Source organism: Micropterus dolomieu, linkage group LG16 (assembly GCF_021292245.1).
Source record: "Micropterus dolomieu isolate WLL.071019.BEF.003 ecotype Adirondacks linkage group LG16, ASM2129224v1, whole genome shotgun sequence".
Taxonomy (NCBI): domain Eukaryota; kingdom Metazoa; phylum Chordata; class Actinopteri; order Centrarchiformes; family Centrarchidae; genus Micropterus; species Micropterus dolomieu.
This window is the reverse complement of record NC_060165.1, coordinates 17,133,676-17,144,007: the sequence shown is the minus strand read 5'-3', so window position 1 is coordinate 17,144,007 and position 10,332 is coordinate 17,133,676. Positions and strand designations below refer to the sequence as shown.

At 39.7% G+C, this 10,332-nt stretch overlaps 1 protein-coding gene across 1 annotated transcript; it reads left to right on the top strand.

Moving 5' to 3' along the window:
• The first annotated feature begins 900 nt into the window (after window positions 1-900).
• On the top strand, window positions 901-9,648 carry chpt1 (choline phosphotransferase 1). Its single transcript, XM_046072196.1, has 8 exons — window positions 901-1,363; window positions 3,636-3,783; window positions 3,889-4,030; window positions 4,149-4,233; window positions 4,684-4,815; window positions 4,941-5,099; window positions 5,774-5,899; window positions 7,916-9,648. Exons 1-8 carry the CDS (start codon window positions 1,124-1,126, stop codon window positions 8,030-8,032), a joined length of 1,149 nt encoding a protein of 382 aa, XP_045928152.1. The 5' UTR covers window positions 901-1,123; the 3' UTR covers window positions 8,033-9,648.
• Window positions 9,649-10,332: the final 684 nt, after the last annotated feature.

The following is a 10,332-nucleotide window of genomic DNA, read 5'->3' as shown; positions in this document are numbered from 1 at the left end:
ACAAACCCTCTGGGTATTTCAGCTGCAAGCCCCAAGATTCATCCCCAAACACTTACTCATGTAGTGATGAGTGCATTAAGGTATTAACACATAATTTATTTCGCCAAGGAATATAAGTTGCTGAGTGGCCTTGTATCCTTCTACTGGCTGCCAAAACCTCTGGACAACTGCTATCTTTTTTAGAACACAAAATACATTAATGCATATATTATTAATATATTATTATATTGGTAATTGCCTAAATGAATAAAAAGCAATCACTTTGGAGACTGCTGTCCTATTCTTGGTATTTCCTCTGGGGTAGTTCATATTATACAGTTAAATAATTATATATGATTCTTTAGCTTATTCCAGTATTTGTAGACTTAAATTTTTGCAAAATAGGCCAATAAAAACACAACTTAAGGGTTTAGTTTTTCTCCACACATTTAGGCTATCATGTCAGGGAATTGAATGCAAAGAAAATATTACCATTAACAAAATAAAAACAAGTAAGTTAAATAATATGACAAACTAAAAATAAACTAAACTAAAATTAGAGTAATTGGTGTCTGGTGATAATGTTCTGGAGGAGATGCTGGGGGGCTGACGTTCTTGCTATGGCCCTGAACACATCTTCAACCGACCACAACAAATATAAATAATTAATAATTAAATATAGCACTACAAACACGATGACTGACATTCAAACTAATTTATAGTTTTCTAGTTACTACCAAATGCCCAGAACTTACCGTCCTGTCTCTGTTGTACCTGACTCCATATGTCTACACCACAGTTACGGTAGTTCATATACTTTAGCAGCATATTGCGGGTTAAATAACCGAGTAGGCTACATTTACGCTATAGTTTAATTTAAACTTCCCGGTGCACAGCAATATGATTCCCTTTCCCTTCCGGAGCCAGGTCCGCTTCCTGTAGAGACGCAACTCGTTCCGAAACGTACAGACTATCGACATCCCATGGTTCCGTTGTGGAAATGGCCTCGTAGTCACCTAGGTGTAAATGACAAATGAGTTGCTATTTTCTGGAGTCGGCCGAGAGAAGATAGCCCTGTTTGAGCCTCTACTCGGGACTACTGGGAAATCTGTTGCCGTAGGTTGAGTGACTAAGCAGAAAAACAATGCCACATTTCCTGTGGCCGGAGCCGCTGTCACCCGCTCAGCTCAAGCGGCTGGAGGAGCACAAATACACCGCGTCTGGTCGGTCCATGTTTGAGCCACCGTGTCAGATCTACTGGAACTGGCTCATCGAGCAAATTCCGACATGGATCGCACCAAACACTCTGACTATTGTTGGACTGATCATCAATATCCTCACCACGGTGGTGCTTGTGTATTATTGTCCCACTGCAACAGAGGAGGTGAGTAAAGCGACCTTGGCCCAAGTTTCTACACGGGAACTAACATTAGCCCCAATTACGTGCCCTTCTCTTGGATGGCGAATCCTCCATTCAAAAAATTGAGTTCAGGATACGTGGCCACCTGTGCAAACTTTCCCTGCCTCAATGGCTAATTTAAGATATGTCCTGAATCAGCAGAGTCTACTTGTTAATTCGGTATATATTTGTGCCTCACAGCTACTCATTAAAATACAATTCCTGATTTATTAATGGGGTCACGCCGCCTGCTAACGCGCACGGCGGTGTGTTTTGGCAGAAGGTTCAGGCAATATCAAACTAATCACTTCGGAAAGTTGACGTTTAATTGAAGTGCTGTCCTGCTTTATGTATGGAGGTGTGAGACGAATTGGAGACGATCTCCTGATGATTCGGAGAAAGATCCTAAATCACAAGGTGTCACGTTAGCATTGCCACATACAAGCGAGGACGCTTTAAATGGTGTGATATCGCTTCTCTACCGGAGCACTGTATTGGGACGTATCTGTCATGTGGTATTTCGCGTAAGTTGTTGGAAAGTTTACAGCTTTGACGTGTTGCTCTCTGCCCAGACTCAAGTGATGCAATGTTGTTGATAGTAAACCACAGCGGTTTGAAGGAAAATGTTGTTGCTCTAGTTGAGTTCACCATTAGATGGGAGGATAACTGTTTACAATGTTGAATTAGTAGAATTAGCACACACAAAAAAGAAGCTGTTTGGATGACTAACGTGAAGGGCCGCCAGATCCACCTTTACTATCATCTCAACTACAGCTAAAGTTACATATTACTAAAACGTCTAAAGTTACCTCAAATACACTAATAAGGCTTGCACCAAACAGCTGACCTATGATCCACTTAACTTGCGTCACCAGGTTCACTGTGGAGCAGTGACCCAAGCAGGAAATGCATAGGGGTGTGTTAATCTGATTTTTCCACATGTCCAATCCAACTATGAGAACTTTGCATCGAAGTCCACAGTCCATGCTGTTACCATCAAATTCCACAAGTACAAAAGCATTTAATTCCCCTCTATTTATTATTTAGAATTGGCTAAGGCAAACCTGGGCTATGTCCACTCTTTCTCATGGACTGTAAAGGAATGAGAGTCCCATGCCTGTGCAAACAAACACAGAGTAATTCATACAAATTAATGGACACAGCTCAGAGTTTTCCCTAAAGTGACATCATTGATAACTCTCAAATCAGGACTCTGTCCCCACCAGTCCTTGAGGCATTTAGGACATGGACTTTGACGAAAACAGTGGGATCTCTGATTATTTAGGACAGCATGGGATTCTTGATCTCTCTGGAAACACATACTATCTTTGTCTCCCTCACTCACACACACTCGCAAACATGCTCACACACATTGTAGTGGTAAACACACTGTGTTGGCCAGCTCTAGCGCCCAGATGGTCTATAACCTCCGCCCTAGTAAGAGGAACTGAGCCGCTCCAGTCAGCTGGAATCCCTCCTTCTCCGTACTTACAGTACACACACAGATACAAGCAATGTGTTTAGATGGTGAGACACCAAAACAGTTCACTTTTGAACACTCGTTACTCCCTTAACCAGCACTACCAACCTGTATAAAGTAGATACAGGCCTAGTTAGCAAATATATATCGAGTGTATACCTAGTGGTAAAATAATTATGTGCATACATTGACAGGTATTGGCATACTGAGAGTATGAATACAACTCGTTCATAACTTTCTATGTTGAATATGAGTTAAATCCAGAGCTCAAATGATGAAGGTGTGACTTATTTCCACGACGCCTCAATAATTTTGCATCGTGTCAGCATGACCAGATACCGACTATGCGCATCATCGACTTAGCTGCTGATGACCGTCTCGGTTTATCGTTTGGTCTATAAAATGTCAGAAAGTTGTGTAAAATCTCCATCCCAGTTTCCCAGAGTCCAAGGTGACACCTTCAGTGTATTTTTTTTGTCCGATCAAGAGTCCAAAACCCAAAGATAATCAGTTTACAATGATTTAAAATGGAGAATAGAAGCAAACATTCACAATTGAGAAGTTATAAGTAGGGTTCTTTAGGGGATTTTTTTACTTATTTTTTTAAAGTTCAATCAATTATCTAAATAGTCGCTGATTCTTTTATTTTTATTTAATATGAATATTTATTAATCAACCAATTGTTTCAGCTCTAGTTTGTTTTACCTAAGTTTGTGCCATGGTCCTTCTTGTGAGCAGGGATCCCTAAATAAAGCCTCCTTACCTCTCCACCCCCAGGCTCCATCATGGGCCTTCATCATGAGTGGTCTGGGCCTGTTCATCTACCAGTCTCTGGACGCTATTGATGGGAAGCAGGCAAGGAGGACGAACAGCAGCTCACCTCTGGGGGAGCTCTTTGACCACGGCTGCGATGCTGTCTCCACAGGTGCTTTACTACGGCATTAGTGGATCAAGGAGAGGCTCTGTTGTTTCATTAACAAAATATGAATTATTTGTTTGTTGTTCTGTCTTTCCATCTTTCCTCCTTCAGTCTTTGTTGCTGTGGGAACATGCATTTCATGTGGAATAGGAATATACTCAAACTGGATGTTCTTCTGTGGGTTCATCGGGATGTTTATGTTCTTCTGCGCCCAATGGCAGACCTACGTGTCCGGGACCCTCCGCTTTGGCCTGTAAGTCAGTAGCGTTTGGTTTTTCCAATAATAATTTTGGATTCTGTTCTGCTCCTATATAACTTTCAAACCTTTATAGTGTCACTAATCTCACTTTTCCCTGTTACTTTCCTCACAGGATTGACGTGACAGAGGTGCAGGTCGCCATCACGATCATGTATTTTATGTCAGCTTTCGGTGGCGTGAGCCTTTGGCAAACCACGGTAACTGAGAATAAAATATTTGGAACGTCACATGTACAGATGCACATACTGTACACACACTTTCATTTCACCTTGAGTGTATAGTCCATTAGTTTTTACACAAAGCAAATCATCTAATCAGTTCCTAGTTTTTAGTCATCCTTTTAGTCTTTAAATAGAATTTGTGTTTTACTTTTACTCTGTGCTGCCTTTGGAGGCTTGACTTAACGTCACATGAGAGAATTGAGAAGGTAAATATGGGTAGCTAACGCCATGGCAACAGGTCATCTACTGGACATGATCTGGCTCACAAAGCTGATGATGTCACCCGCATTGTTTTGTTTAATTCTTTTGCTTTGCCCTCCCATCACGCTCGGCATGCTTGCAGCTTTCATATAAGCACCTTTCTTCTTTCTAAAAGGAGAATGCTTTTTGTCTTCACGCTGATTTGACCTTCATGTGTTTCCGTAGTTGCCCATCATTGGACTGAAGATGTACGCCTTCCCCATCATGGGCATCATCGGAGGAGCCCTCTACTCCTGCTACAATTACTTCTATGTCATTTTGAATGGAGGTGTTGGCAAAAATGGCTCTACTGTGGCTGTAAGTCAACGCGCACATTCACACATTACACATGGTATGCAAAGTCTGGAGAAGGAAAAGTTGCCTGAATTTATGTAGCAGATGATATATTATGATGCAGGTTTAATAGCATTGCCTCTCTTTAGGACACCAGTGTGCTGAGTCCTGGTTTGCACATCGGCCTCATCCTCACCCTGGCCTTCATCATTTTCAAGAAGTCGTCCAGCCACCTGTTTGAGCACCACCCCTGTCTGTACCTGCTTGCCTTTGGCATGGTCATCTCCAAGATCTCCAACAAGCTGGTGGTACGTTAGTCTTGTCGTACAGTTGTAATCCTTATGATTTCATTCCTGGTTGATGTGGCAACTACCGTGTGGAGCATGTGGAGTTTAACACTACAGCAAACACTCGTTGAGCGGCTACTTTGTAGTGAATCTGTTTACAGTGCAGCCAAACAAACTCATATTGTTTAAATGTTTTATTTTGTATGAACGATCGATGTCAGCTTTAATCTCTGATAAATACATTGTGTTTCCTGTGGCTGCCCTACAATGAACCCTGTGTTTTATCAATTGTACACTTTTCATGTGAAGCATCAATAGGACATGTTCTGTTTGACTTAGCAGTAACTTCATCCAGCTCTGATACAGTTGTAGGACAGTAAACAGTGAGTCTGTGATCAATGAGATAAAATTAAAATGAATGCAATGAAAATAACTACAGAATGTAATTACATTAATCATACATAATACATTCTGACCATAAATTTATGAAAATCTTAAGGAGTATAACTTTAATCTTCCTAAATTATTTGTGTAAACTCCAAAATGCATTTATATTTAACATTGCGTTATGCACCCATTTGTAGGCTTTTTGTTGTTTCTCATGTGTCCTTGTTTGTATTCAATCCTGTAATCTAGTACCCAGTGTATTGAATCAGTGTTTTCTTTACCTCATGTGTATCCCTGTGTCCCTGTAGGTAGCACACATGACTAAGAGTGAGCTGCACCTCGCGGACACAGCCTTTGTAGGCCCAGGCCTCCTCTTCCTCAACCAGTACTTCAATAGCTTCATCGATGAGTACATAGTCCTCTGGATCGCCATGGTCAGTGTTTGACACTTTTATAATAGAATAAGAAAACAGTTACTTCTTAGAAGTTCTCCAAAATATTTAATATTGCCTTTCCATTAAGTTGAAGGACTAAGGAGAAAAACACTAGATTCTATACTTCCTATAATGCAACTTGAAAGATAAACGCTCGCATCTTTCAAGCTCTTCACCTTTCATCGCTAATGCTTTCCATTAAAAATTTGTAGTCGCCAAGCCGATTTTGTCAGGATCCAGTAAGCTCCATCTGAACGAACACCCTCGACTATTTATCACTACTCAGCATGTATCTAATTGAGTTCCTGTATAACTACTAAAGTATGCAGGGTGAAGGGTGGTACGGAGCAGTGGATAAGACACATGCCTTTGGTGTAAGAGAACTGGGTTCAATTCCCCACTGTGGCACATCCAATGTGTCCCTGAGCAAGACACTTAACCCTTAGTTGCTCCAGAGGCATGTGACCTTTAACATATGTAGCAATTGTAGGTCGCTTTTGATAAAAGCATCAGTTAAATGAATGAATGTAATGTAGTATATCGCTTGGTGGTATATAATCAGTTGCGTCTATTTGATTATTATCAGAAAAAAGTTTTTTTGGCCTGTTCAGTTCAGCTTGAACGTGATGAAAATATAGACCTATAGTTCGTTCAGCGCTGCCCAAAATGAGGAAAACACAAACATTGGTGCACTCATCTGACATAGAAACGCTGAAAGTAAACATCTAAATACATATCTGATGGCGTGTAAAGCTCTCTATGGTCACTGCTTATGTACTGTGTTGTTATATAATAAATTGTACATTGATGCTTCATAAGACTGCACCCAGCAAACAAAAGTAAAAATATCTTTATTTTTTTTTTTTAAAGGTTGCAGCTGTTGCAGAGAGTGTTCAACCAGAAAAAATTACCAAACATTTTTATAATTTATTAAACATTGACACTGAACAAGGTGTGGAGTTGCGCAGTAAAATTTGCAGGAGAGGTGTGCATAGGTGACTAACAACAATAACTGTGTAGTCTATGTACACGTAAGCACAGTAGGTTTCAGTCCTGTTCGTGGGACTCTGAGCTCTGCTCATTTTCACCATAGCGATCTAATCAAGGAGTCATTATACCTGTAGTCCAAGGTTCAGTTTCATTTAGACGATAACATGACCAAAGGTTCCTTTTGACGACGTCTATCTAAACCTGGTGCACCCTGTTGAATAGGGGTGTAACCATACACCAAATCCACAGATAGATTCAGACCTCAATTTTTGAACGGACACAGGGGAAATATTGCATTATGCAGCGGCAGTGAACGCACCACTGCAGATGTCGCTCACTAAAGTTACTTTCGGTTTCGATCCACTTGCCGCACACTTGAAAACTGAATCACGAGTTTATTAAACACGGCGACTTAATGAGACATAATGCTGATGGAGGAAGTCAGCATACACACATGCAGGGAGACAGAGACAGAAAGAGGCGGGGCAAGATGGTGTGTTTGCCTTGAGAAACCAGAGGTGCAGGCTAGGTGTGTGTACTGTGTGAGCGTGTGGGGAGTAGAGAAGGGGAGAGGACCAAATTCAAGTAGTAAATAAACTGTAAAATCATGTGGAAAACTACCTACAATAACCAGCTTTAAATAAAAATAGATATACACCACTACGAGCCCACCCCGCTACCACAGTTGCACTGTCTTAATGAGAGCTCAACAGTCAATGAGCAGGTGTGTCGCGGTTCTGTCTCTCCGATTTGCAACACGAGACCGTGGACTTTTGTGTGGCAATTTCGGTCTCGGTTTCAGAACCGTTACAGCCCTAATGTTGAAATCTGTTTTAAAAGAAGCACCTTATAAAAGCCACTTAAAATGGTACTTTACATAGATTTATTTATTAAATGATGTTTAGTTTACACTTTGCTCATGTTTCACATGTATTAATTAAATATCAGTCAATGCATATCAGTGCAGTTGTAGCATTGTATATATTTTTTCCAGCCTTTGATGTATGATCCTCCATCTTTCTTTAGGTCTTCTCTCTCCTGGATCTAACACGCTACTGTACAGGCGTGTGCCTCCAGATCGCTTCCCACCTGCGCATCCGAGTCTTCAGCATCACGCCGCCGAGCCAGACCCACCACGACTGACGGCTTGCCCGGCGGGAGGAGGCGGGGGGAGACTCGGACCTCTCCCCGCTCCTGAAAGCAGACGACCACGAGGAGACACCCTCAACCCAGAGCCACTGCAGCCTTGACAAAGTGACCATTTCTGATTAAAACTGCCTCTCTCACCCAGATGGAAAAATAAAACCAACTCGACACTACAAACCAAAAAGAGGGGAAAAAAAGGTTTTGAAAAGCATGGATCTACTGAATGGAAAATTACATGAAACCAGAGTTTCCCTTGAATTCCTCATTGGCAGCCAATAACATTTTAATTTAAACATCAGTGCATGTTGTCAGAAAATTAAGTTTAGATTTTTATAGAAGAAGGGCACTCATAACATTTCCTGCTTATTCAACTCCAATACCAAAATGTTTTCTTTAACAGGTACATTATAGTTTGGGCACATATCAAAGCATTTTTATCTGCTTTAAAATTAGAGATGTGTATGGGATTGCTGTATATTTAAAACATATAAATATGACAGCCTTAACTGCTCAATAAGTTAGATCTCTTTGATATGTACCCAAACTAAATGGTTTATCTGTGTAAAGTTTTCTTAATTTGTTTTTATTTCTTAAATGAATGTGACTCAATCTGACATGAATCAGGGTTTAAAAATGCAGATCAGTATATGTAAATGACTTTTAAAACCTCAATTTCCAATGAAGTTTGCAATGTGGACTGGCAGTTTGTCAACACGCTCCGTGGAGGGATAACAGTCTGTGTTAGTGCTGAAAATGACGACAGGTTATCTATAAGGCTTCTCTTACGACCACCTTTCTGTTAATATTTATATTCCCTGTTGCTCATCTCATCCTACAGTCTTGAAAATAAACACCTCACCTCCGGCCTTTTTAGAGCACCTTCGACTGATGAAGCATTAACACACGACTTTTCTGCTTTCTCCGTTCTTCTCCCTGAAGGGCTAATTGTTAATTATTTGTGATTGTACAGAATTCAACTGAAGACGCCTTAAATATTTTTGTTGTAATTACTGTTAAACTTGTGAAAATTTAAAACAGCTTTGTACGTTTTGTTTTTCCACTGAAGTATCATACCAGATGCAACAATAGTAATAATACAATGCTACTGGAAGGTTGTTGGGTTTTTTTTTACTGTTCACTCATTTCTTCACTTATACAAACATGTGTATTATGTATAGTTGAGTAATTAATTTTGTTCTTGAAGATTTGTTGGAGTATCAGTAATTTTGTAATGATTGATTATTACAGAGTAGTTGTAATGTAATCTGACTGACTCATCATTCAGGTTCATTGGGATCAAAAGGGATATTACTGTAGTGCCGCTAAACAATTTGAAGGTAAAAAAAAAAAGAAGTGTATTCTTTAATTTTATTTGGATAAATAAATGATCTTCCTCTCAGATTCTGCATCTGCAGGATTTTAGACATTATAAAGGGGCATGTCCTTTAAAAGATAATTTTGCATAACTTTCGATGGACTTTGGAACTATGCATTGAAATGTACAACCTTTATTTCAACACCATGTTGCACTGTTCAATAATAGTGTAAAACACCTTTCTACTAAACAGATATGGGTGGATACGATTGTAATAAAGAAAATATTTTTCATGTGATTGCTGTCACTGTCAGTAATGAAAGAAAATGACTGATCGCATATATAAGAATATCAAATATAACATAAATGCTAATATATTATACATGTTCAGAATCCCACTGATTTTCCCTCTAGCGCCACCAGCAGGTTGACATTTTGAGTCAACAATTATTAGATGATTTCCATGAAATCTGGTACACACATTCATGTCCCCCTCAGGTTGCATTGCAATTATTTTGGTGATCTCTGAAGATTTCATCTAGCGCCATTGTTGGGTCAATATTTCAATGTGTCCAAAATTAATGGTTTCCATAAGAAATGTCTCTGCACTTATATTATGGATTACCATAAAATGTAAGACATTCATATTCACCACAGGATGAATTAACCTCTGATCAGTTCAACATTTTCATCCAAAACATTGCTTTATGATGATTCTACAAAATGATCAGCCTCACCTGTGCTTTGCGCTAATTTGCAATTGTTGGCATGCTAACACAGTAAAACTAAGATGGTGAACATTGTAAACATTTATCTGTTTAACATCAGCATTAGTGTTGTCATTGTAGTATTCCGACGTTAGCATTTAGCTCTGAGTACCACTGTGTCCAAATACAACCACAGAGCTGCTAGCATGGCTGTAGACTCTAAGTCTTGTTTTTTGTTAAATGTTGGGTAGTTTTACATCATGTTTAGAAAAAAA

Bases quoted from the DNA above. Each gene is read 5' to 3' on its own strand.
- chpt1 (XM_046072196.1), top strand. From the start codon at position 1,124: ATGCCACATTTCCTGTGGCCGGAGCCGCTGTCACCCGCTCAGCTCAAG. The intron at 4,816-4,940 runs GTAAGTCAACGC...GCCTCTCTTTAG, and splicing joins AAAATGGCTCTACTGTGGCT to GACACCAGTGTGCTGAGTCC. The intron at 5,900-7,915 runs GTCAGTGTTTGA...ATCTTTCTTTAG, and splicing joins TAGTCCTCTGGATCGCCATG to GTCTTCTCTCTCCTGGATCT.